The 24,612-nt window shown below is 59.7% G+C and overlaps 1 protein-coding gene and 1 long non-coding RNA gene across 2 annotated transcripts in view; both read right to left on the bottom strand.

The window, feature by feature from the left end:
* The window catches only part of LASP1 (LIM and SH3 protein 1), a 27,593-nt gene extending 2,981 nt beyond the window's left edge, over positions 1-24,612 (bottom strand). The window contains exons 1-4 of the mRNA XM_068660853.1: positions 24,453-24,612; positions 20,516-20,610; positions 8,676-8,760; positions 2,140-2,247 (exon numbers count right to left, since the gene is read on the bottom strand). Coding sequence (XP_068516954.1) covers positions 2,140-2,247; positions 8,676-8,760; positions 20,516-20,610; positions 24,453-24,521 — 357 coding nt within the window. The 5' untranslated portion in view covers positions 24,522-24,612. The remainder of the gene's footprint in view (positions 1-2,139; positions 2,248-8,675; positions 8,761-20,515; positions 20,611-24,452) is intronic.
* On the bottom strand, positions 783-2,116 carry LOC137844467 (uncharacterized). The gene is made up of 2 exons (XR_011089916.1): positions 1,222-2,116; positions 783-1,186 (listed from the first exon to the last, which is right to left on the bottom strand). It is a non-coding gene; the product is annotated as an uncharacterized lncRNA (long non-coding RNA).

Below are 24,612 nucleotides of genomic sequence, written 5' to 3'. Positions count from 1 at the left end.
GGGTGGGATATTTCAAGTTTTCAGGTGTGAGCGAAATTCAGGGCCAGGCTCCCAAACCCCTACACCACAGGAGCGTGGAGTTTTAGGAATTTCGCCCCGCACACACTGTGCCAGTTGTGCAAATCCCCAACCCACGGCCAGGTGCAGCCTGTGGTGCTCCTCAAACCTGCTCCCAGGTGGCTCTAACCAAAAACCCCCCCAGGCTCTCCCAGTGCAGGAGGCCCAGCAGATCCCACCAAACCTCACCAAAAAAAAGGAAAGGGTTAACCCACGAGCCTAGGAAACCAAATAATGGCCAGGTGTGTTAATGAATACCCTGAATGCACTGCCCTGGAAGGCACCTGGAGCCCATTTGCCTGCTGGTTAAACAGTTACAGAAGGGCACCACGGGCTCCTGGTGCAGGGGGGAGCAAAGCCTGGAGGAGTCGCTCCCCGGGGAAGGGGAACGCTGCAGGGCCACCTTTGGGACAGCACCTTCAGAGGCAGGGGCTCAGCCTTTGCACAGCCCCATTTTGAGGCTTCCCGACGTGCAGAGGGTGTCGTGGGGCACCGTGCTGCAGAGACGTTGCTGCTGTGTCCCCTGTGAGCCCTGCTGCTCGCTCACCCTTTGGATTAAAACCCTGCCTGCGGGGCTGGGCTTTGTGCAGGCAGCGGGGCTGTTCCCACGCCTGCGCTAAGTGGGTCACTGCCACCCCAGGCTGGCAGCCAGTGGTCCCCGGGGAAGCAGCTCAGGATGGCTCCGTGGCCGGGAGGGGGCTGAGCAGCCCCTCGGGGTTCAAAGGGGGGGGTCCGAGCACGGATAGCACCCTGCAGCTCCCCAGGGAGCCAGCACGGAGCTTGCCAGAGAACTGCACAATGAGATCAAAAAGCGAGGGAATAAACAACCCCCTCCCACCCCGCCGGGCATTGCTGTGTTTGTGCACGCGTGGGGCTCCTTCGAGCACGCTCCCTCGTGGGGCGCAGGCACAAAACCTTCCCCCTGTGCCCTGTTGCAAGCCCGGATCCTGCTTCCCTTGGGGGCAGCCAGCAGCTCCCACCACGGCCTTGTCCCCGAGGCAGGCACTTGGTAAGGATGGAGGAGCTCCCCGGGCTGCACCCCAGAGCTGGGGCAAAGGCAGAGCGCACGTCGTGCCCGGGGGGGCTGTGGGGAAGGAGGAGGTGGGCTGGGTGCTGGGGCTGGGGGGAGCTTGGTGCCTGCCCCGCTTCCAAGCTTGGTCCCACCAGGTCCTGCTCTGGGCACCGCAGACCCCAAAAGGGGGCAGGGAGCTCCTGAGGGGAAACCCAAACCCGAGAGGTTTCTCCTGCTCGGCTGCATCTCCGGGGGCATCTGAGCGAGGAGCCAGCCCCCAGCCCTGCCTGCTGCTAGGCCGGGTTTTGCAACAGCTCCCGGGCGGTTTGATAAGGAACAAACTCGACTTTCACTATCAGGGAAAGGTGAATTAACCCTCGGCACGCTGCTGAAGGCTTCTGAGCTCCCTTGCCACAACGCCTGCAGTACAGGGCTGAGCTTGGGAAGGGGAGAAGCTCCCAGGCAGCAGCTACAGGAGCGCATCCTCCTCTCCCCATGGCAGCATCCATCCCTCCATCCATCCATCCCTCCATCCATCCCTCCATGCCCATCTTATCACCTCCTAAAAGAACCAGCAGCTGGATGTGGATGGAGGGTGCAGGACGCAGCACAACCTGCGGGGCCAGCTGCCCCCCACCTCGGACACGGGGCTGCTCCTTTCGGAAGGGAGCGGGGTCCCTCGCAGACCCAGGAGGGAGCTCAGCTTCCAGGAGGCTGAGCGAGGACGGAGATGCTGCCCTCAGAACCCCCCCCCCCGTGTCGGCACCAAGGCAGGACGGTGACAGGAGGGGGACCTGCTGCTGTTTGCCACCAACATGTGAGCAGCCGGGTGGATGCGAAGGGCTTGGTACCTCTTTGGGTACGGCGACAGCCTCAGCCACCAGCTCCAGCCTTCGCAGGATGGAGGAGCTGGGAAATGTGTAAAAGGGATGCACGGAGCCCAGACGAGGCAGGCTTTAAGGTCGACACAGCCCCGTGTGTGTGTGAGCAGCTCCGTGCTCCCCCCCCCATGCAGCTCCCCCCGGACTCCTCGGCAGCGGCGCCGGGCGCGGAGATCAGAGGCTACTCACGTTGCTGATCTGATCCTGAGTCTTTTTGATTCTCTGCAGCTCCGGGGTGTCAGCCACCACGCTGAAGCCTTTTCCCTTGTTCTTCTCAAACTCCTCCTTGTAGCGAATCTGGGCGGAATGGAGAAAAAAAAAAAACACAACAGATTTAGCCATGGGGGAAACCCAGCGCACGCAGCAGCTGTGTTCAGCAGGACAGGACCTCGCCGTGACCCACGCTCTTCGTGACAAGCAGCAGCTTTGTAGCTGGGCCTCTGGCTTGCTCTGGAGACCCCCTCATGTACCCAGTAATAGGAAATCGGGGCACTGCCAGGAGCCGAGGCACACCAACAGCTTCCCATGCACCGACTGCTCTGCTTTCTCCTTCAGCAGGGGCCGGGGTGATTTGGATTTAGGCTGAATTCCCCCCGTGGCCTCGCAGAGCACAAGTCACACAGCACAGATCACCTCATCTGTGGCGATCCGCCTGCTTGGGAGCCCCAAGGATTTTGTGAGCTACGCCCATAGGAGAGCAGCTCTGTGCCGGGGACGTTCAGCAGCCTCTGGAATCGACCCAGCACGGCTACAGCCGAGGCAGGGCGTGGGGACGGAGGCCAGCAGCACACAAACATCCTCCTTTCTGTCTGCCAGACACTGACGTCAGCATCTCTCCCATCACACCCAGGAGCTGAAAAGTCCCGTTTTTACTTGCTCCCCTTTTTTTTTTTAATTTATTTTAGACAGCTTTACACATCTTTAGGACCCAGGCTTCCAGCTGTCCTGCGGCACGGAGCCGACGCAGCGCCCCGGCCCCGGGTGTCGCTGCGCCCTCGCCCCACTGCTGCGGAAGCAGAAGCACCTTCTGCGGATGCCCAAAGCCAACCGCTGCCTCGATTGCTCCGAAAGGGAAGGAAACGCCGAGCAGCTGCTTGGCCAGCTCCGACCAGCGGTTTTGCTGCCATCCAGGCCCCCAGCAGCCGGGTGCTCGGCTCACCCTGCGTGCCGCGGGTTGTGGCTGGAGCAAAAAGGTCACCTCCGCCTCCGGGGCAGGAGGAATAAACCTCTCGCCACCCCTGCAAGGGGGGCAGAGCAGCCTGGTGGTGTGTGAGCGATGCTGGGCTGAGATGAGGGCGCGGAGCCTGATGGAGAGGGCTGGGAGGGAGCAGAGCCGCTGCTCCCCGGGCAAGTGCTGGTCCCAGTAGGGTCAGGCACAGACTGGTGTGTGTGTGGCCGGCTTCCTGCAATCCTCCCCGTCCTGCAGGGGGGTGGCTGCCTGCCACAGACAGACGGATGGACGGACAGACAGCTGGGAAGCTGGGCTGGCCCCACAAAGGAGTGTGTAGGAGCAGAGCCGAGCCTGCGGGTCGGCCCCACAGGCACACGTGGCTCCGAGATAAGGCTGGGAGGCAGCGCCATGGGGGAGGCATGATAACGCTGATTTCTTCCCCAAAACGCTGCCACGGAGGCGCTGCCCCAAGCCTCACTGGGTTGCATCCCGCTGGGTCTGGGAGCACCTCGCAGGAGAGGCCCCACCAGCTCCAGAGGGGACGCGCAGGGGTCAGACCCCACAGCTTTCACCCCCGTGGGGGGCACAGAGCGGGCCCCCACCTGGAGAGGGGGGCAAAACCAGGCAGGAGGCGAGGGAAAAGGAGATGCCAGGGAAAAGGAGACGCCCCAGCCCCTGCTCCAGGGCACCAAACACGTCCTTATCCCACAAGCCAGGAGAAATCAAAGCTTTGGAAGCTCGTCAGAGCCTCTGCCCCCGCTTCAGAGCCACGGCAGGGATGGTCTGAGCCACGAGTCAGGTTAGATTTCCAGCTCAGAAGTGACGTTAGAAGGCAAAGGTTTAATGAACCAGGCTGCGGTGCCTACCCGGGGAGGATATTAATGAAACCAAGATGCCAAAGCACATCAGAGAGGAACGCAGGAGACTGATTTCAAGGCAGAAGCTTCTGCTGGCTTGAAAGCAGCGAGAAGAGGAGTAAAACTTCCCTGGCTGGGGTGAGGAACCCATCTCGAACACGATGAGGAGGGAAGCAGCAGCACCACGGTGCTGAGCACCAGGCACAAGGAGCCAGAGGTTAAGGGAGCTGCTACAGAGCCCCGGGGACCCCCGGAGAGGGGGCAGGAGGGGTGAAATTGCCAGCCCCAGGGGGCTGCGTTCGTCCTTTATCCGTGCTGCTTTTCATCCAGGCTCTTTTCTTTTGGATCTCTGCAGCCTGCCCGTGGGATGCCGTCCCTGCCATCGTGCTGGGGATGCCGCTCAGAGCAGCACCAACCCCCCCAAATCTCACCCCATGCACGGGGGGTGCCTGATGCTGGTCCCTGGGGCAGGTTATCCCAGGAGCTGGGCTCCGTGCCACCAGGTCCGAGCACTGGGGACAGCGCCAGGAGCAGGAGAGGAAGAGCAGGGGGCAGGGGGGAGCCGCTGCCCTTCCTGGCTCTGCTGCAGCACGGCCAGGTCCTGCGGGGCCGCAGCCACGGCCGGAAAGGAGGGAGGAAGTGCTCAGAAACGGCGATTTTCTGCTGCTCCCTGCCCTTATATGGGCAGCATCGCTGTCTGTGCCGGGCTGGGCCAGATTTGGGTACCCGCTGCAGGGCAGATGGACGAGAGGCAGAGGGACCCCCCCCTTTGCAGCCTGGCCACGCAGAGCACGGCCACGTGTCTGGCATCCTTCTCCCCTCCATCCCTCAAAATCTCGAGCCCAAGTGACCCTGGGTGATGGAGGGAGATAAATGCAGGGGGCCGACCCCTCCGCCTGCTCCTGCTTGCTGCCAGCACCCCGGCTCAGAGCTGCCTCTCATCCAGGGGCTGTATTTAAGAGCCCAGTGACACAGAAAGGGCCAGGACCACGGGACTTCCAGACCCACACCCCCGCCTCGCCCCATAATAAAACAGAATCCACGCTAAGGTCCCTGTAGGAGCTAGAGGAAGGCTTCTTGCAGCCCCTCGTGGGTCCCAGCTCAAGCAAATTAAACCAGCGCCCACGTCCCCGTCGCTGCCAGCAGCTCCCCGAGGTGCCAGCCGTGCTGCTGCAGGAAGGAAACGCTGGGGACAGGAGGGGACAGGAGGGGACAGGAGGGCTACCTGCCTCCCACACCCCCACAACCTCCACCCTCGGGCAGGAAAAGCTGCCTCCGGAGCTCCCAATTTGAGGAGTTTGAGAGGAGCCACAGAACGGCAACCCTGCAATTTTCTTGCCGCACGTGGGCTGCGAGAGGAGGCTGCAGGCGTAAAAGCTGTCACTTTGGGGACTTATTTAGCTGCGGGAGGTATTATTATCCAGCGTCTGCCAGTGACCGGAACAGAAGACGCCCTCTCGGCACACAAACAGAGGGCACGGGGACGTGCACGAAGCTGCTCCAGCTCCACAAAGCTGTCCTGACACCACCCCGTGCGTGCGGTGGCTCCTCCAGCCCCACCAGGGTGGGACGGGAGCGTTTTGGGTGGATCGAGCTCCTCGGGGACACCCGCAAGCACAGCAGCTCTGCAGGAAGGGCGAAGCTGCTGGGGAGCAGGGGTTTTTTTTTGCTCCTGCAGTCAGAACCCCCTGCGGAGGACACAGCCCCACAAATTTCCTTACCCTAAAGCAGCTCCCAGCCACGGCAGCTCTGCAGGGATGTGATGAGGGCTGAGTTTGGCTGTAAATGCTGGCGTGGAGGCGAGGTGTGGCTGTTCACATAACCCTGACCTCGCTCCACCAGGGATTTTACCACTACACCTGCGTACAGAGCCCTTGCCTGCCCCAGCAGCGTTAGCCAGGATGCACTTTTGGGGTGGCATTTGAACCTCTCAGGTGGCATTTGAACCGGCAACCTGCAGCACAAAAGCCTCCCTGCGAGGCTGTCAGCACAGCACAGCCAGCAAGCTCTTTGCAAGCCTCTCCTGTGTCAGCTACCAGCTCCAGTTTGCAGGGCTGAGCCCTGCTGCCTGCCCTGGAGGGGCTGGAGGTGACCTTTGCTGGTCCTGGAGGGTTTGCCCAGCTCCTGCAGTTACCACCGAGAGGCTGTCAATGAAAGAGGATTGGCTGCATTTTAGCTGGAGTGCTTCAAGAAACACAAAAAACGTTTGCCTCTTGGAAAATAGGAGACTCCCTTTGTAGGCAGAACAAAGGCAGGGAGGAATTAAGATCTTATCTGAAGTGATTCAGGATCTCTCCTCCCTGCAGGGCTGAGGCAGTTTCCACCTGATTTGTCGGTGCCATCTCCCACTGTCACCTCCGTCCCTGTCCCCATCCCCTCCTCCTGGGCTGCCTGTGCCCGCTGCACAGCCTCCTCTCCCTCCTGCTCACACAAATCGTATTTTCAGCACATCCCCATGTGAGACCAGCACCGAAAATGTGTGGTGCTGGTGTCCAAGGGGCTTCAACACCCTGCCTGCATCCCAGCCCCTCTGCTGTTCACGTGCAGCCAGGTTCCTGAGCCCTGCTCCTGCCTGTGGCTTTGCCAGGCAGCTCGAGGGGAGCAGGGCCAGCAGCTGGCACCTCCTCGAGTGCTCTGGCACCTCCTGCACCCGTTTCTCAGTCCCTTGGCCCCGTGGCAGTGTCCCCAAGGAAGCTGTCCCCGTCACAGCGCTGCCGAGAGCCGTGCTCGGAGCTCTGCTGCACCTCCCACAAGGAACAGCAGTTGCCAAGCACTTGGGATCTTGAAGTTGGTGTAAAATGTCTGTTCCAGCCCCTTCCTTTAAAAGGGGCCACGCAGACGATGCACTGGAAGCCGCCGTGCTGGTCGGCGTCCTTTTGGTGCTGTGTAGGATGGGGATGCAGCTCCATGGGGGCTCCCCCTTCTCAGGGCACTGTCCCTGGAACCTCCCCTGCTCCTGGGCGGCTGCTCCAGTCGGGCACGGATGTCTGGGTCTCTGCACGGCTCCCCAGACACTTGGTTAACAGGGAAATGGGGTGAGTAAGACCCTGCAACAACCTCACGGAGAGGAGAGAAACCTAGTTTTGCTTCCAGCACAGCACGCACCGCAAGGAGCTGAAAGTCCCAGCAAGCTACAGAAAAGCCCCGGCAGTGCAGAGCACGCTGCCGCCCTCCCTGGGGTCTCCTTTAATAAGCAAGAACTAATGAAGAGCCTGAGTTCATTGTAAAAACAGCACTGGATACTCCAGAGCATTTGGTACAGCCTTATCTTGATTGTTACCATGGAAAAGCAGCCGTGTCCCCTTAGCAGCTCCGTGAAGCACAAAGCAAGCCCGGGGCTGAGCTCTGGCTCCCTGCTCGAGCCAAACCACGTTTGTGCAAGCCAGGAGCTGTTGGGCAACCCGCTCCGAGGAGCAGAGCTTGCCAAAGCAGAGGTTTCAAAACTCGGTGCTGGCTGTGTGGGCACCGCCAGCTCTGGCTGCTAACAGGTGAGGTCCCAATTTCCCCCTCCTCCAGCAGGAAGCACGCCCGAGCAGTTTGCTTTTTTTTTTTTTTTCAGCTCCTGGCACTCCCAGGCTAATCGGGAAGAAAGGAAGGTCGCCGTGTCCTTCAGAGCACAGCCGGGAGAGGAACGCGTTGATCCCAGATGTCTGCTCACCCTGAGCCCACCGCCAGGGCAAATCCTGTGCCGTCCACCCTCTGTCCAAACCTTCTGTGGACCGGCACTGCTGGCACACCAAGCTGAGCCAACACGCCTTGCTGACAGCTCTCCGGGCAGTCTTTTTGCCCCTTCCCATTGAAGGAAAAATAATTAAATGGATTCCCAGAACGGTTGCCACATCCTGTGTTCTCCTCAGAGGCTGTGACTCAAGCCAGAATTGCCCCCGGATGCGTTTTCTTCCACTGCAGCGTACTCCGAGCACACATTGCAGCTGTACAACAAAGCTCACGACCACAGCTCAGGACCACGTCGGGTGCTTTGGGCTCAGCCGTGCCCCACGAACGCCAATTCTGGGTGCAGTGAAGTCTCACAAAGAGAGGCCATCCACCAAGGCCACCTGTCCTGCGCTGATCTTGCCCTAAAAAAAGCTTCTTTGCAGCAGCATCACTCGCAGCTCCCTCTCATATCCTCAGTGCCCTGGAGTAGGCAGGAAAGCAGATTGCTCCTGCGCCCCCCCAAGAGCCGAGCAGCTCCCCCTGCACCACCAGAAGTTATCAGGGTGAGCACCCAGCCCAGAGCTGTGCGTCAGGGCTGGGGACTTCTGCTGACCCAGGGACACCTCGAGGGTACAAAACAGGACGCGCCTGGACAACACCCCTCTCAGACAGGCTCCTCTCTTCCCTCTGGAGAAAGAGATCTTGGTCTGTGCCAGTCCTTATCCCTTCTATCTGTTTATTTCTGCTTGCCAGCACTTTCCAGCCCTACAACACCTGGGTTTACCTGAAATACTCGCCTACAGAGCCTGTCCAGGTGAGGCCATTTGCCATTTCACCTGATTGCATTGCTGGGTGCCAGGAGGGAAAAAAAAAACATTGCAAGACATGGACGTGAGCAGGAGAGGCAGACCGTGGGCCGGACCCTTCCCACCACCAGGGAGGAACAGAACAGCAAAAGCTCAGATGGGTGAGACACGAGAAGAGGAGCCCAGCCCCAAAATTGCTGTGCAAGGGCGTTGGGGAAGCACCAGCGCGCTCACCTGGCTCTGCAGCTCGCTCTGCTGCTTCAGGCGCAGGTTCTCGGGAGTGTCTGCCACCATGGTGAAGGACTGCTTCGGGTAGTGTCTGGGGAGGGAAAGCAGATCGTTAAAGCAGATCGTTAAAGCAGATCGTTAACCCACGGTGCTCCTGCAGGCCACCTTCACCCCCCCCCCCCCGACCCCATGAGAGCTCCGACACGGGGCCACGGCCACGGGACAGCGGCGATGGCACTGGGTGTGCTGCCCTGCACCCCGAAGCAGGCACGTTTCTCATGATAACTGCAGCTAAAGTCCATCAGCAGCTTTATCAGGGAAAGGGGAAGGGGAGGATTTCCTCCCCCATAGAGGGGGATGGCTTTCCAGGGCTGTAGCGTTCTGGTTTCTGGACAGACCTTAGCACATCTCCATCGAGACCTTCAATTTTTCATTAACCAGTCCTCAGGGTAACATCAGGCCAAGTAAATGCTACGAACGCCCTGGTTTTACAACAAGACTTTGCTTCTGCTTCACCATTTCTGTCGGGAAGGGTCAGAGGGAGGAGGGTGACTTCACTTGCTGATTTTACCCAAGTCACAGACATTTTACCCTCACATCACGGCCTGCTGACTGCAGAGCATCGCAGCCCCGGCATAAACCATGTCAGCACAACCCTGCCTGTCCCGGGGGCACGGGCTGTGCTTCTTATCTACTCCACTTCTGCGTGCTCGGGGAACGCTCAGGGCACGCCTGAAATGGGAGCAGGAGGCAGGAGACCTCCGCCGCGGCCTGGCTGCGAGCCCAGCAGCGATTATTCTGAAAGTGCCACGGAGCAGTTTCTGAAGAGCAGACACAGCCCTCGCTGCGGACATAAATCAGCAGTTGGAAGAACTCAGGGGCTGGCAGAAAGCAAAATATCTGATCCCAACGCTGGAGGTTGCTACGAGGCCCCTCCGAGCAGACCGGGAGCCTTCACGTGGCCACCTCCAGACCCCCGGGAGGTGTGGAAAAAAAAGCAGGAGGCAAAGCAGTGCTGCAAGAGGGGGTGTTCAGTGGGTGAAATCCCTCATTAGGCTTGGAAAGAGCCTGGCAGCAGGCTCCGAGAGGCAGCAGGATGCTTCGGCATGAGTGTCCTGGTGCTGGTCCTGCCCTTGTGGTGAGGCACACCACAGGATGCCCTCTCCCCACCGTCCTGCCCTAATCACAGCCCACGAGCGGCACGGAGGAAGCTTTACAGCACAGGAACACCCGCAGGATGCTCAGTGCTGGCCGCCCCCATGTCAAGCTCCATGCACCGAGCCCCCCGGGAAGTGCCCACGGAGGAAACCCAACGCTGAACGGATGGAAACTGCTCTCATGGGACGGCAAGGAAACCAAAGACGTCCCACGGCAGCACTTAGGGTTTGTAACTCAAGTAGCAGAGAGCAAGGAGGGGGAAAACGGCCTTCACAAAGGGCTGGAGGTTTCCCTTTTGCACGATTTAAAGCAGGACTCCCGGCGTGGTGGCACAGAAAGGGTTTTAGGAAGCCAGTTCCTAGCACAGCGCTGTGGCCGGGAGGCACAGGCCGCAGCAGCCCTGGGTTGTGTTTACCACAGAGCTGTGCTTCAGCTTGGTTTCACTTTCAAACATGCAAGAACTGGGCTAGAAGCTCCTGAAAAGGGCAACCGAGCCATCGCCCACCACAGAGGCTCCTTGGGGTAACAGAGGCCTGCATGGTGCCTGGCTCCCCGTGTGGGTTTGAAGGCTTTTAGCACGGTGCTGACCCCAATCTCAGGGCTGTAACCCAGCCTGGGCAGCCTCCAGGTCCCACACCTCCACCAGCACAGCCCAACTGGTGCCTGAACCAAGCTCTCAAGGGTTATGGAAGCTCCAGGAGCCACGGCTCCTGCCCCTTCCCAGGCCACGAGACGTTTTGTGGGTCTCAGGCCTCAGGCTGCACTCCGGGAGCTTGCATGCTGCAGCGTTAGCAATCATCTATTTACAGAATCAGCATTAGCACCTCTGTCTGAGGCTAACCAAAATGTGGCCAGCTGAGGGTAAGTTAGCAGAAAGCCGGCTGCAGGGGGAGGAATCTGTCTGAAAACTGCTGGCCTCCGAGCAGGGCAGCAGCAGACACAGCCACAGACCTGCAAGAGCAGCACACACACCTCATAAAGCAGCAATGCAGGAAGCTCGAGAATAAAAATAGACTCCTCCTGAGCCCCGCTGAAAAAATAAAGAGAACCCTCCATGTGCACACAGAAACCAAGCAGATGCAGATGTGGTTTGCAGAAAGGGGAAAAGACAACTCAGCAAGCAGCAGCTCGCTGCCTGCCCCCCTCTCCCCAGCCCTGCAGCGTCTGGGATAGCAGGGGACAGACCTGGGCAGCCTCCAAAAACACAGCACCACGGCAGCCCGGCTGTCCTGCTGGCCTCAGCGAGGTCCCAGCCAGCCCCCAACCGAGCACCGTGAGGCCGGACCCGTGCCAAGTGAGCCCAAAGCAACCCTAACACAGCCCCCCGCAGACGTCTGGCGACAGGAGAGACCGAAAAGCACAAGAAGCAGCTTTAGACAGCAGATCACCGACTGCTTCGAGGATATACTTTAATCTCTGTTTAGATTAATCTGATTAGAGGGGATATAATACCGTGTGCTGGGGCTCCGTTCCCCACTCCTGCTGGGAACTGCCACGGGAAGGCTTCACGCCGGGGTACGGTGTCAGGGTACAAACCTCTCCACGCTGCTTCCCGGGGAAATTTCGGCCTTGAGACTCCGGTAACAATAAAATCTGATCCTCCACGAGGGCCCAGCGCTCACCAGGAGCAATGGACACCGCAGAACCGGGTGTGTTTTTGCCATTTACTTAAGTGCTCACGTGGAAACGGAGCTCTTGCCGTTCTGGCCATCGCTTCTGCTCTCCCAGCAGCTAAATCAGCGGCGCGAACATCGGGGTGGGTGCTGCCCGGACCCACCCAGAGGCCCTGCTACGGCCACTGCTCGGAGCTGCACCCACGGACCACATTTTAGAAGCAGCAAATCAACCTCAGATGCATTGGGACCAAATCCACGCCAGCTGCTGTCTGCTGCTAAGGGATGAGCAGCCTGGGAGGCTGAAAAGGAGGGGGGGGTGCCTGCGTACACGGCACCAGCCTTTGGTTAGCAAGAACGGGCCTTGGACCAGGCAGTGCCAACCCCATAAGTGCACTGTCTGGGCTCACGGGGCACCGGGGGACAGGGAGAGCCTCAGCTCGTTTCACCCCAGTTACTCACGTCCTGCAGCCCTCGCCTGGGTTTCTTGGAAGTCACCGCCTGACTCACACCGAGGTCAAAGAGAACAAAGCCACTTTTTAAGCACGAATGAAGCTAAACCCCTAACGCCCTCCCCGACGGCTAATTCTCCATTTGGCAAACGAGGTCTTGATGCCAGCAGGCCTTCGGATCAGCCCCAGATCTGCCGTGGGATGGAGCCACAGGCTGTCAGCACCGCCAGACAGTGGCACGGAGCTGCATGAAGGGCACACACGGTTCCAGTTGTGCACACCAGCGAGCCTGAGCTGCGTTTACGGCTCAGCCACGGCCCGTGAGCTCCGTGCTGTGAGCCTAAATCATCCCATTCCCATGGCAACCGCATCCGATGCTCCGGGCATGCCAATATCGCTCCGAAGGCGAGTCCGAGCAGCAGCCTCCAGGGCAGGAGGAAGGAAACCCCAGGCACTGCAAGGGCTGGGCACCAAGTGACACAAATCTATCCCCGCGGAGCTCAGAGAAACCAAAAAGCCACAGCTGTAGGGCAAAAAAATATATAAAAATAAATAAATCTTCTGCAAGACAGCCAACAGTGCTGCTGCTTCGTGCATTTCCAGGAGCGCTGTGCCCACAGCAGTCTGTGCCCTGCTGCAGGGCCTGGGGAGGGAGAGGAAGAGATAGGCACAGCCCGCACGGACTATGCTGGAATGAGGTTTCCTCCTCTGTCAGTGAGATTTTGAGGAACCCTCCCAAGGCTTGGGGCAGCCTTCCTCTGCGCCTTGAGCCCCGACAGACCGCTGTGGGGAGGCAGCAGCGACCTGTCCATGTGAGGCATGGGAAGGAACGCACACCTTGAACCATTTCCCTTAATATTAGGCATCGTTTTTCCCCAAAGCGTGGCTTGTGAGATCCGCCGGGTAAAGGAAAGGCATTTCAGTCCTCTGGGAATTTCAGGCCAGGAGCTGCTGATTCAGGAGCGGTGACGGCCCCCCCGCCAAAGCCAGCGCTTCCCACTGCTCAGCCAGCACAAACACAGCCGCCCATATCCCCGCAACACGCCGGAGAGGGGAAAGCCATCTCATATGCATGAGAATCAGCCCCAGAAATAGTCGGCAGTAAATTAAATCTTAATGAGAAAGCACCGAGCGAGTTGCCTTGGGTTCGGGGAGAGCGCGGGAGGCAGCGGGCGCGTGGGAACCGGGCGCCTGCTCCCCTGGGATCCACGGGGCTGGTGCTGAGGATGGGACTGGACTGGTCCTGCCCTCCCCAGGGGGGTGGTCTCACGCTGTCCTGCTTCTCCCCCTCCCCATCACCAGGCCCAAAAGGAGGGAGCAGAGCAGGGGGGGGGTCCTTGCTGCCCTCCCCTAGGCGCCACCAACATGTCACCACTCAGCCTGCCTCCAGGCGTGCACCAAAGGAGCATCCTCACGAGCAGGGACCAGCGAGGAAGGCACAAAATGGCTTTCAAAAAAAATAAAAATAAAAAAAAAACAGGAACCAGGGGGAATTTCAGCAGCCCCAACGCCACCGGGCTTGGCGCCGCACGGAGGTTGCCGAGTCCTTGACGGAGGCGGCTTTTTGCCAGCAGGAGCTTGCCCAGCTGCTGCCAGCAGCTCCACGCCAGCACCACCACCTTCACGTCCTCCTCCAACACGTGCACGCCCGCCCTGACGCCCTTTGCTCCTCGCCTCTTCCCCAGAAGCTCATTCCCGAAGTTAAGCCAACAGGCAGCGAAGCTCGCAAGGAGCAAAAGTCACTCGAATCGACGCTGCAGCCAAGGCGACTGAGCCCTGAAGGGCCAGCAGAAAAACCCTCGGGGCTCCAGGGCCTCTGAACACGACAATCAGACAAAACCAGGAGCCTTTCCGGAACAAATGGGGGTCAGGAAGAAACCACCACGGGAGCTAACGCAGAGGTGCCTGGCTGGCACAACCACAGCACCCGGTTTTTGCTCCTGGTTTGGCACAAGCACGGGGCTGCTCTCACCTGCGGGTGCACAGGGAGGGGACGAAACAACCGAGCCCCTGGTGAAGCCCTCCCAGCGAAGCTGCTCCAGCTCTGCCACGAGGCATTTTGTGCTGCATGGTTAAATCAGGTCAGGGGAGTCTTTGCGAGCCAGATCGAGCTGTCTGGCTCCTGCATTAGGGGCTGCTTGGGTGCGTTAGCTCCGAGGCACCTGGAAGCTCACCCCGCTGGTTGCAGCGGCTGTAGGATTACCATGGGATAAGGGTCCGTCTGCTCAGCAGCCCTCCCCCAGCTGGCTTTGCCATCTCCCCCTGCCACCACAGGGCCCTTGTACAGCCTGGGGAGACACAAAGCTCCCCTGGTTCTTCCCGAGAACCCCCCCAAAGAGCTGCACGAGCAAAAGCAGGGCTGAGCCAGGGAGCTCCTGGTGCAAGCACACCGGGCACAGCCTTTCCCACGCACTGAGCAGCTCCAGCCCTGGCTTCCCGTGACCCCGAGGCAGACAACCCCGTCAGCAGCTTCCCCTTCCTGCACCCAGCACAGCGATGGGTGTGCCAGCGACCTCAGCTCCGGACCGGTGCAAATTTTGGGCTGCTGGCGGTCCCCACCACATCCTAGTGCCTGGGAGCAGCCGCCCCTAAAAGCTGCCCTCCCTGAGAGGCTCCGCTCTGCTCCCTGCCTCCCAGCCGAAAAAAAAGTGGTCTGAGAGCTTTGGGACACGGTTGTGCCACCTCCAGCAGGACTCAGACGTGTGTTTGGCCCCAGCAGGAGATGGCTGGGTGTCTACAAGAGCCTCCCCAGCTCCAAGAGCTGCTTTGTGGCTTGCGTTCAAGCGCAGGCACCACGCAAGTGCCCTCGGCAGACGTGCCGGGTGCTGCCCTGGGTGAGGCCGTGCAGCCCCTTCCCCACCCACAGACCTGCCCCCACTCCCCCCCCCCGGGGGCCACGGCCGCCTCCGTGCAGCTGCCTCGAGGTTTTGGGAAAGAAGAGTTAAACAAAGGAAGTAATAGACCCTGCCTTGCCAGAACGCTCTAAGTTCACATCCTGCCTTTCAAAGACTCGCCGATTCCTGGGGACAAGCTTAAAAAAAAATATAAACTTTTTACTTCTTTAAAAAAAAGAAAAGAAAAGCAGCACCATGCCACTTCGCAGAAGGCTTGCAAACATCCCACCCATGAAAGAGAAAGGCGGCGCGGGGAGATTTCGGTTCCTCCCAGCACTTTCAGGGAAGAGGCTGCCAAAATGGCTGGGTCCAGCTCTCCACGTGTGCAGCCGCCGCCTCCCCCCCAGCATCTGCTCGCAGCCTGCCCGAGGCGGGTGTGCGAGCTCAGCGCCACCCCACAGGGCTCTGCTGCTCCCATTCCCACCGTCCAGCTGCCAGGATGGGGGAGGCAGAAGGAAAAAAAAAAAAAACAAAAAAAAAACCCTCGCCCCCAGCTCCCCTCAGCTGTCCAGGTGCTGAGCAGGGCGCAGCACTGTCCCCCCCCCTCGCCCAGGGGCTCTGCCAGCAGGTAGCAGAGGGTGTTGCAGAGCAGAAGAGAAAGCAGCCTGCTTCAGGAACCTGCTTCGAGCCACGAGGGAAAGGTTTGAAGTGAAAGCAGCAGCACACGGGGAAGCCAGCGGTCACTTTTGGAATCGGCCCCGCTCACCACGCTGCCCCCGTCCCGTCCCTGAGCCCCCAAAACAGAGCAGTGCCTGTCCAACCCCCCCCTCCCCACACTACAGACAGGGCTCAGAGGAGCTGTTTATGGGAACGGGGCAGGCGTCACAACGGTGCTGTGTTTTTCCACCAGGTTTTTGGCCCCAGGCGTGGATAAATAAGTTCGGATAAATAAGATCAGGAAAGTCAACAGCCAGCCACAGCCGCCCCCACCCCACGGGGCGAGCTCTGTGCCAGGCAGACCTTGGTGCAGCCTCAACCAAAACCCCCCCCAAGGGCTCTGTGGGTGCTGCCCCCTGCCCAGGGCAGGGCAAGGGGCTCTGCCCGAGCCCCCCAATGTGGGGTGAGCTGCGTTGCTGCTACTGGGGGCACGGGGAAGCCGCCTGGCGCCTGCTGCACGAGGAGGACCCCGGATCACAGATGCCCTGAGTAATGGGATCATGTTCCTCGGAGAACGAGCTCACCTGCCATCTGCTTTGTCCCAAACAACACGGCAGCGTCCTATTGACACTGCTCCTACCTTTGCTGGAGCACATCTCCCCCCCCTCCAGGCTCCAGGAGGCAGGGAGCCCACATGCACCAGGTGGTGACAATGCCCTGGGATCTATTGAGAAGAAATCCGGCAAGGCAGGGGGAGCCGGGAGGCACCGTGGGGTCTGCGCCCAGCTCCTGCTTCTGCAGAGGGTTTTGTGCACGGGGACATCGCTGTTTGATGTGAGCAAGGCAGGCACCGGCCATGGAGGAGGCACCAGCAGAGGATGGGGTAGGGGGAAGGTAGCAGAGCCCCTGGGGAGGGACTTTGGGTTTCCAGGAACTGACCAGGAAGCCTGGAGCAATAACACCAGCTGCCAGAGGTCCCTGCATCGATCCCAAGTACACGGAGAGCACCTGGAGTCAGCTGCCCTTCCCAGAGAGCAGACATCGCACCCCAAAGGGGACAAATTTTGCACCCCAAAGAGGATTCACCAACATTTGCACCAGGAGCCCCCCCTCTCCCCAGTCCTGGAGGCACCAGGACAACGCACGGTGCCTGCTCGGAGCCCCACGGCGCACAAAGTGTGCGCGCCCAGACAGAAAGCCAGTTATTCTCATCCCGAAACTCGGCACAAATAAAGCGTCGGACAAACACCTGGACCGCGTCCCAGCAGCACAGTTGTTCCTCTTTCCCTTCCTGCACCCCCCCCTTAAACTCAGAGGATCACTTATTAGTGTGGTAGGCTGCTACCAGATGGAGCGGCGAGGAGTGCCAAGAACAGATCCCTGGCTCGCTGGGGAACTTGGAGCAGCTCTGCCCACCGCTCGCTAACTTTTTCCAAGCAAGAAGCGAGCCCCAGAGGTATCGGGAAGCTCGCTCCAAATGGAAAGGCCAGGATCGAGTTACTGGGGAGAAATCTGCCAGGGAGGCTCCTCGGGTCGCCATCAGAAGTTTGGGGCTCGTGCCCGAGCGATGCTCCTCGCTAGGTGAGCCGGGGGCTGGCAACGAGGCACATCAACCCCACGGCCCCGATCCCCTCGTTGTGGCCCCACGGCCCCGATCCCCCCAGGACACGCTCGGCACGAGGAGGACAGCCACCGCCGGGTGTGGTTTATTGCAGGGAAAGGCATCTCCTCCTCGCCGAGACGCTGAAGTCACGCAAGCACAGCAGATGGAGGGAACGGGGACCCTGCTGACACACCTACGTGAGATATTTCTGGCAGCCTCGCGTTGCCTTTAGCCCCTTTGTGAGGAGAGGGGGGGAAATAAAAAAAAATTAAAAAAAAGCAGTTTTCCCCTTCCCCTGCCAATGAGGGGAGCAGCACAGCGCCTGCCTTCAGGGCTCTGCCCCAGATAGTGAGTGGGGTTAGGCGGAGGCGAGCAGGGTCTGGCCAGCAGCACGTGGCTGTGTGAGCCTCCGCAGAGGATGCCGGAGCTGTGCCAAGGTCCCAGGGGGCAGGGGAAGGCCACTCGCTCCCTGCCCACCCAAAATTCACACCCAGCCCCATTTCAGCGGCAGGATGCCAGCACGGAGACGCATCCAGAGCGATTGCTTTAACTCCAGCAGGAATTCATGGGAGCCCAGAGCTCTGCCGTGAAGTCCTGCCTTGTCTAGACGTCCTCTGGAGGGAGATGAGCAGAACAACCTCGTCACCGGGCACAGCAGAGGAACCTCCCCTGCCTCCACAGGACAGCAGCCTGGTGCCCGCAGCTGCAGATTTTTAAATCCTGTAGGTATTGCTGCAGAAATTACATCCTGTATATGATGTGTATTTGGGAGCAGCCGGTCCCCTGGACACCCACACAGCCTCCCCTCCACTCTCAGAAGCCTCGCACTGCCTGCACACAGCCCCACCTTGATCCAGAAAGAGGTGGAGGCAGAGAAACTCCCATTAAAAGATGAACCCATCCCCAAAAGCTGCTTCCAGGGAGCAGCCAGGCACCCCAGCACCCAGCTGAAGCCACAAGGGGAAGGCTGAGGACCTGGTCACATCCCCCAGAGCTCCCCGTGGGCACAGGGAGCTCCCAGCCACCTCCCTGAAAGGCAGCACACAGATTTACTGCTGGGGCAGCGTCACACGGGGAGGAAGCCCGGCCCTCTTCCTCCTGCTCTCTTGAAGAAAGAAACTTCGGAATTTGGCAGCCGGCCACGGCTCGAACAGAGGAGACCCTGTGCTAGGGCACGTTCAGAAGAACAGCCTCCTCCCCGCCAGCACTAATGTTGCTTTCCCCCCCCCCCCCCCCCACTGCTGCTCGGGGACAGAAGATGTTGCCCCCCCCCAGCCCCCGTGGGAAGGATGAGACCCTCGGGGGCAGCTCTGGGTTCACCTTGCCCAGCCCTTTCTTCCTCCCCAGGATATTCAAGGCCACCACGGGTCCCAGCTGGAGGGGCTGGGTGGGAACAAGCCCTGTCCCTGCAGCTCCCTGCACCCCGCTATGGGTGCTGACCCCATGCAGCCCCCAGCCCGGGGGGGCGAGGGCCGTGCCAGGAGACCCCAGCTCCTCTCAGTTCCCTCCATGGCCAGGCCAAGCAGGAAAAAGAGAACCAAAGGCAGATTTCCATGCGCCATCTGAGCACCTTGGGGGTAGCGGCGAGCCAGGCAGCTCCGGAGGGAGGCTGCTGAAGGGTTAAGGCAGCGAGCGGCATCAAAGGGAGCTCTGAGCAGAGGGGGGTGAGAAGCTGAGATGGGTCGGGGTTGCGCAGACTCCTTGGAATCTCAGGAATTTCCCATTATTATACCACTTCCCTTGCAGCAGCGTGGAGGGAGAAAGCACTGGAGGGACCCCAGGGCCGTGCTTGTGGCCAGGCTCAGAGCTGCCAACGCTGGCCTCGGGGCACAGGGGAGGACAAGGAGGTTCAGGGCAAGGAGGAGAGCTCGGGGGGGCTCAGAGATCTGCTGCTCGCTGCAAACCAAGGCCCCCCAAGCTCTCAGACCCCAGCCTGGCTGCTCCCCCACCACAGCAGATTTGGGGACCCGCAGAGCCACAGAACAGGCGCTGGGGAGCCCCAGCAGCTCAGAGTCCCCCTCACCGTGCCATCACTGCAGGGGTTTTCCTTCCACCTTTAAGGCAGGAGTTCTGAGCTGGTGCCAGGGGCCCCCACTACAAAAATGAGGGTTATTTGCTGCTTTTCACACCACTGCCACTTGAGGTAGGGTCGCAGGACACAGCATTACCAGCAGATTTGGACGCCGCATGCCTCACCCCATCCCGTTTGCCCACCAGGGACGGGTCACAGCCACCACGAGCACATGGTGCCAGCAGTAACCGAGCTGAAGGGGAAGTTTTTCTGCCAGAGCACCACTGATTGGTGAACTTATGGCTTCTCCTTTCCATTCTTAGGCATTAAGATGATTAATACCCATCTTACAAGGATGTTGTCAGGATTACAGTTTTTAAAGCACTCTGCGAACGGAACCTGCTGTACGAGAGCTTAGTGTCACATTATCTAATTTTCCTTCTCAGGCCTGTTAATATATCAGAAGCTGCTACAAAAACCTTACTGCAGAGGTGCTTCACCCACATTAACATGCACAGCAAGCACACTTTTACTTACCTCCGGGCTGAGCAGGGACTAGCTGCCATGACCCAGCCCTGGAACCCAGAGAGCTATCTCTGTTGGACTTCAACACACGAGCACGCTGGGCTACCACTTAAATCTCCTGCCTCCAGTGATCATAAACTGCAGAGGAACTGACTAAGGAGAACTTTAAAAACCCGACACAAAGGCAGCATTGATGTTTTTATGCAAAGCTTCCTGCCTAAACAAACCGCGCGCTGCACATCCCATTTAAGACCTCCTCGAGTAAAAAATCAGCCTCAGAAGGGAGCGCTGGCTTGGAGTCACCCCTTGGCGCTCAGAAAGTCTTTGTCAGCGCTACCACGCACAGCCAAGGGTCTTCTCTTGGGAAGAAAAAACAATCATGGGGACCAGCAAGCACCAAAGACAAGCAGGGAGCTGAGGAGCAGTGCAGCCAGACACTTGTGCTGCTCCTGCCCCACACGCTGCTCCCAAGGCACGTGGCAGCAGGTGAGGGTGAAGGCACTGGGCTGTCACCCCCCACAGGCTGCAGTGACACCCCCGTGCCCCATTTCTCTGTCCCCAGGCACCTGCATTCAGCTGGGGGCATAAGCACCTTCCCGTTTCCTCCCCCTTTCCAAGGATGGAGGCTCACAGGTTAAGAGCAGCTCTGTGTAAACGCCTGCCTGCATCTGAATTTTATCCACCCTTGGTCTGGAACTCGGAGCAGAGGCCATCAGCTGGCATTTCTGGTGGCAAAGGTAGCTTAACGGGGCTTTAACCAGCTTGTGTCACCCCATCAAACCATCCTGCATCCCTCTGCAGTCAGAGCTTCATCTGTACTTCCAGGAAATGCTGCAGAGCACTGGGGAAAGACCCCTCCTGCCGAGCGAGGTCGGGGCTCCCCGTGCCCCACATTTCAGGGCATTGAGCCCAGTGTTTGAGAGGGAGGAGGGTCCAGCAACCCCCTCAGCACCCCCAGACCCAGCACAGCCCCAGGAGGCAGCGGATACTCACGCGTTGCAATACGGCTTCTTCTCGTAGCCCTTGTAGTTTTTCATGTTTAGGGTCATCTTGCAGATCTCGCAGTGGAAACATGCTTTATGCCAGAACTGCAAACAGATGAGAGAAGCATTAGCACGAGCGAATTGCTGTTCCGATGGGACGTGGCCCTGCCCTGCACAATTCAAACTCAGGGGCTCCTTCAGCTGAGACGGCGCTGACATCCCCGACCCCAGCAAGACCCAGGGACTGACAATTCTCTTAGCAGTTTAGGACAAAGCAAATCCCCCCCTCTGCCAATGTGTCTTATCTCACCAGGGCAGCAACACGTATGGCTTAGCATTACAGCAGCACGCTGCCTTATCTCCAGATCGGGAATTCACTGGGCTAGGCCAAATCCAAGAAGGGAGACCGTCAGCAGAGTTAACAGCTGTGGTTCGCAGGCTTCAAAGTTACCGCTTTGGGTTTTTCTGCTGATGTGAGCCAAGAGATAGCCAGAAGAGCAGGTCAGGTGAGGCTGCACAGAGATGCTGAGCCAAGGAAATGAAGATAGCGAAGGAAAAGTTCTCGTGAGAAGCAAGGGGACCAACGCAGGTGTCCCAAAGGTCCTCACCACCCTCCTGTGGGCTCAGTGGCTCACCCCAGCCCTCACGGAGCCCTACAGCCCCCCGAGATGCTGGGTGACCCCACGCACGTCTCCCCAGGCAATAAGATATTTGCCAGGCACCCCATGGGGAGAGCAGGCTGGGTCAGGAACAGGTTGAGTTCAGGAAAAGAGACTGGCAAGCAAGGAAAGGTGGTTTCTAAAGCAAAGCAGGCCTAGGGTTGTGTCACATCGCAGGTGAGGGAGCCACCCCCAAACCAACATTGTGCGCAGGTGAGCAGAAGTGTAAAAAGGAAGACGAAAGAGGAGGAGTTTTAATGAAAAAAGGAGGATGCTGTAGCACAGGAAAAACACAAAAACACAGCAGATGAGATGGGAGAGCCCGGTGAGACCCGCTCAGAGCTGCTTCATCAAGGAGCTCGGGGAGCCAGCCAGGGCTCTGAGTCAGGCTACGCTGAGCAGCCACGGGGAGAACAGCTGGCAGCAGCTGCTGCGCTTTCCACCTTCAGCTTTTTCCACCCTCCAGCTTCTCCAAAGTCGTTTTCCAGCGCCGGCTGGGCGCTCTGCACAGAGCCCAGCCGAAGCCCTTGTGCCACCTAAGCCCAGGTACCACACCCCGAGCACAAACACGGCCGCGCTGGCGGGCGATGACTCAGCCGAGCAGGACAATTTGCTGCCTCGTTTCAGTTGCTCAGAGCAACATATTTGTTCTTTTCCTCCAGTTACACGAGTTTCTCCACAGCCTGCTGCTAGAGGGGCTCTGGCTGCGTCGCTCTGTGCCAGCGCCTTGCCCCTAGCTCGCATCTAGCCCACAGGGGATTTTTCTTCCCCTCTCCTCTCAAAGCTTTCGGACTGGACAGAGAAATCAACAGCTGAGGCCCCAGAGTTTTTGAGGCCTCCGGAAAGTTGCAGCCTTTCAGCTGTGTTATTGCCACCCCACAGGCAGCTCAGGGCCCTTTGAAGGCCCTGGAGAGGCTGGGGTGCCTGGAGACCCCCCCAGCCTCTGTGCTGGGAAGGCTGGGGTGTCTGGAGACCCCCCCCAACCTCTGAACCTCGCTGCCTCCGAATTATCTCGCCCCTAACAGCATCATCACTGGGTCCAGGAACCTCAACCAGCCCCAACGAGGAGGCTGTAGGGCCTCCAGCCAGCACAAGACCAGCACCCACAGAGGCTTCCCTCCACCACCGCAGAGAAGGGGGACAAGCTTCAGAGAGCTTTCTGCAGGAGCATCGACCCAAATCCAAGCTTAAAATGCTCTGAGCACCCGGAGCAGGCCCCAGGTCCGACCACACAGCTTGCCGTGCCCGCAGGCCGGGCTCCACCGGCACCAACCCGCTGCCATCCAGGCCGGGCGCTCTCCGGGCACGCAGCGCTTTGAGCACCGCCACTTGTGGCAGATAAGGGACAGGGCTCACAGCCAGGGTGTCCTGCACCCATTTCGCAGTCCTGAACCCATTTCGCAGTCCTGCACCCATTTCGCAGCTCGTGCTGCAGCTGCAGAGCATCCTCCCGGCAGGCAAACCACAGCAGCACACCCGGGAGCAAGCTCAGGAGCCGGCACCACCCGAGAGGCGGAGGATTGAGACACCATCACGAGAGACTAACGGGGCTGGGGACACTCCTAACGAGGTTTTCATAATGAGGTTTCACACATTAAGGGCAAAGTCTGGTTTCTGCTTGTTTTAAAGTCACCCAGCACAGCACCCGGTGGTGGGATGGGGTGAGGGGAAAAAGGACGGGCACTGCCCGGTGCCCACACAGGGCCTTCACCCCTCGCAGGGTGTCGACATCGGAAGGGGAGAGGCAGAACTTCGCCCCACGCAGCCTCCCTCTGGCTGCCGCTTTTCTAAAGCCCAGCAGAGAAGCAACTTTTTCCGCATTTGCTGCGAGCCTGAGAGGAGAAGCTGGGAGCTGCCCTTCCTGGTCTCACTACCAAGACACCGGGGACAAAATCAAACAACATCTGCCCGTCGCACGCCAACAGAGCCAGGGAAAGCCTCCGTGCAGCCTCGCACACCTCTCCTCACAGGAGCTTTTCACGCCTGCTGCCTTGGGTCCAACTCCAGCCTTGTGCAAACAGCCCCGGAGCTGCCCTTCAGACTTTGCTCGGGGCAGAGCGAAGCAAGGGGGACATCCACGCTAATAAAACTGCTTGTCCCAGGCTCTCACAGGAGGCAGCCGGGCTTTTCGGCAGCCAGGGGTGCTCCAGGAAGGATTAACGGGGAGCTCAATGGGGGAGCTGCTTTGTTAGGGGGTGCTGTAGGGCAGGAGGGGACTCGGAGCAGAGGCCCCAAAAGCAGGGGGGTGACTGCTACAGCTGGCTGCTTGCCCCCAAAAGAGCTAGAATACATGGAGCGAGGACACGGTACGAGGACGCACATTACTCATGCCTTGATGGCAGAGCACAATTGCCAGCTCAGAAGTAGCACAGAAGCCAGAGGCTGCCTGCACAGGGAGAGGCGATGTGCCAGCCCCATTCCCTTCCAGTTATCCCCACCTCGGAGCCCCCCCCGGGGGACACTGGGCTGAGAGCGGAGCACGAAGCCCTTCCCAGCTCAAAGAAGGAAGGGGGGGGCAGGGTGGGGGGCAACATCATCCCTGAAAAATGCGAGGAATAGGGTCTGCCGAGCTGAGGAATGTCGCCGCTGAGATCTTTGCATTCTTGGAGTTACTTTTTTTAGTCCCCGCTCGGATGGTCCCAAAAGCCCGGGGCAGGAGGAGGAGGAGGAAGAGGAGGAGGAGGAGGAGGAGGAGGAGAGGGGGGTCCCAGGGTGGGGGGGGGGCCACAGAGCCCCGGTGGCAGCCGGAGGACAGCGAGGGATCGAGGCTCGACCTCCTCTTCTTCCTCCTCCTCCTCCTCTTCCTCCTCCAGCCTTGAGGCCAGACCCCGACAGCACCCAAAGGGGGGGGGGGGGGGGGTTGTCGCGGTTAAAGCACCCCCACGGGGAACCCGGAGCCGGGAGGAAGCGAGCGGAACCGGAGACTTAAAATAAATAAATAACCAAAAAAAAAAAAAAACATATATATATATATATTCTTTTTTTTTTAAAAAAGCACATAAAATAGCAAAAAAAATCCGGCGTTAACGCGAACCAGATGCGGCTCCCGGGGGGCAGCCCCCGCTGCCGCTCCCCACCCGGCCGGGACTGCACCCCCCCGGACCCCCCCCATCCAGATCGCCCCCTCCCCATCCAGGTAGCCCCCCCCGGATCCAGGTCGCCCCCTCCCCATCCCCAGATCGTCACCCCCCGGTACCAGGAACCCCGGGGGCGTCCAGCACGGAGCGTGGCTGAGCAAATACCCCCCCTGGGACCCCCCCCTTGTGCTCCCCCCCCCCCCGTGCCCACCTTGTCGAGGCAGTTGACCTTCTCGGTGGGGTACACGATCTTCCCGCAGCGGGCGCAGTTGGGGTTCATGGCCGGGGCTCCGCTGCCGCCCGCCGCCGCCGCCGCTTCTGAGCCGCCGCCCGCGCCCCGCTCCGATAAATAGGGGGGGGGGGGGGGGACG

Source organism: Anas acuta, chromosome 25, assembly GCF_963932015.1.
Source record: "Anas acuta chromosome 25, bAnaAcu1.1, whole genome shotgun sequence".
NCBI lineage: Eukaryota > Metazoa > Chordata > Aves > Anseriformes > Anatidae > Anas > Anas acuta.
Note: the sequence above shows the minus strand (reverse complement) of the source record. Positions and strands in the feature narration are given on the sequence as shown.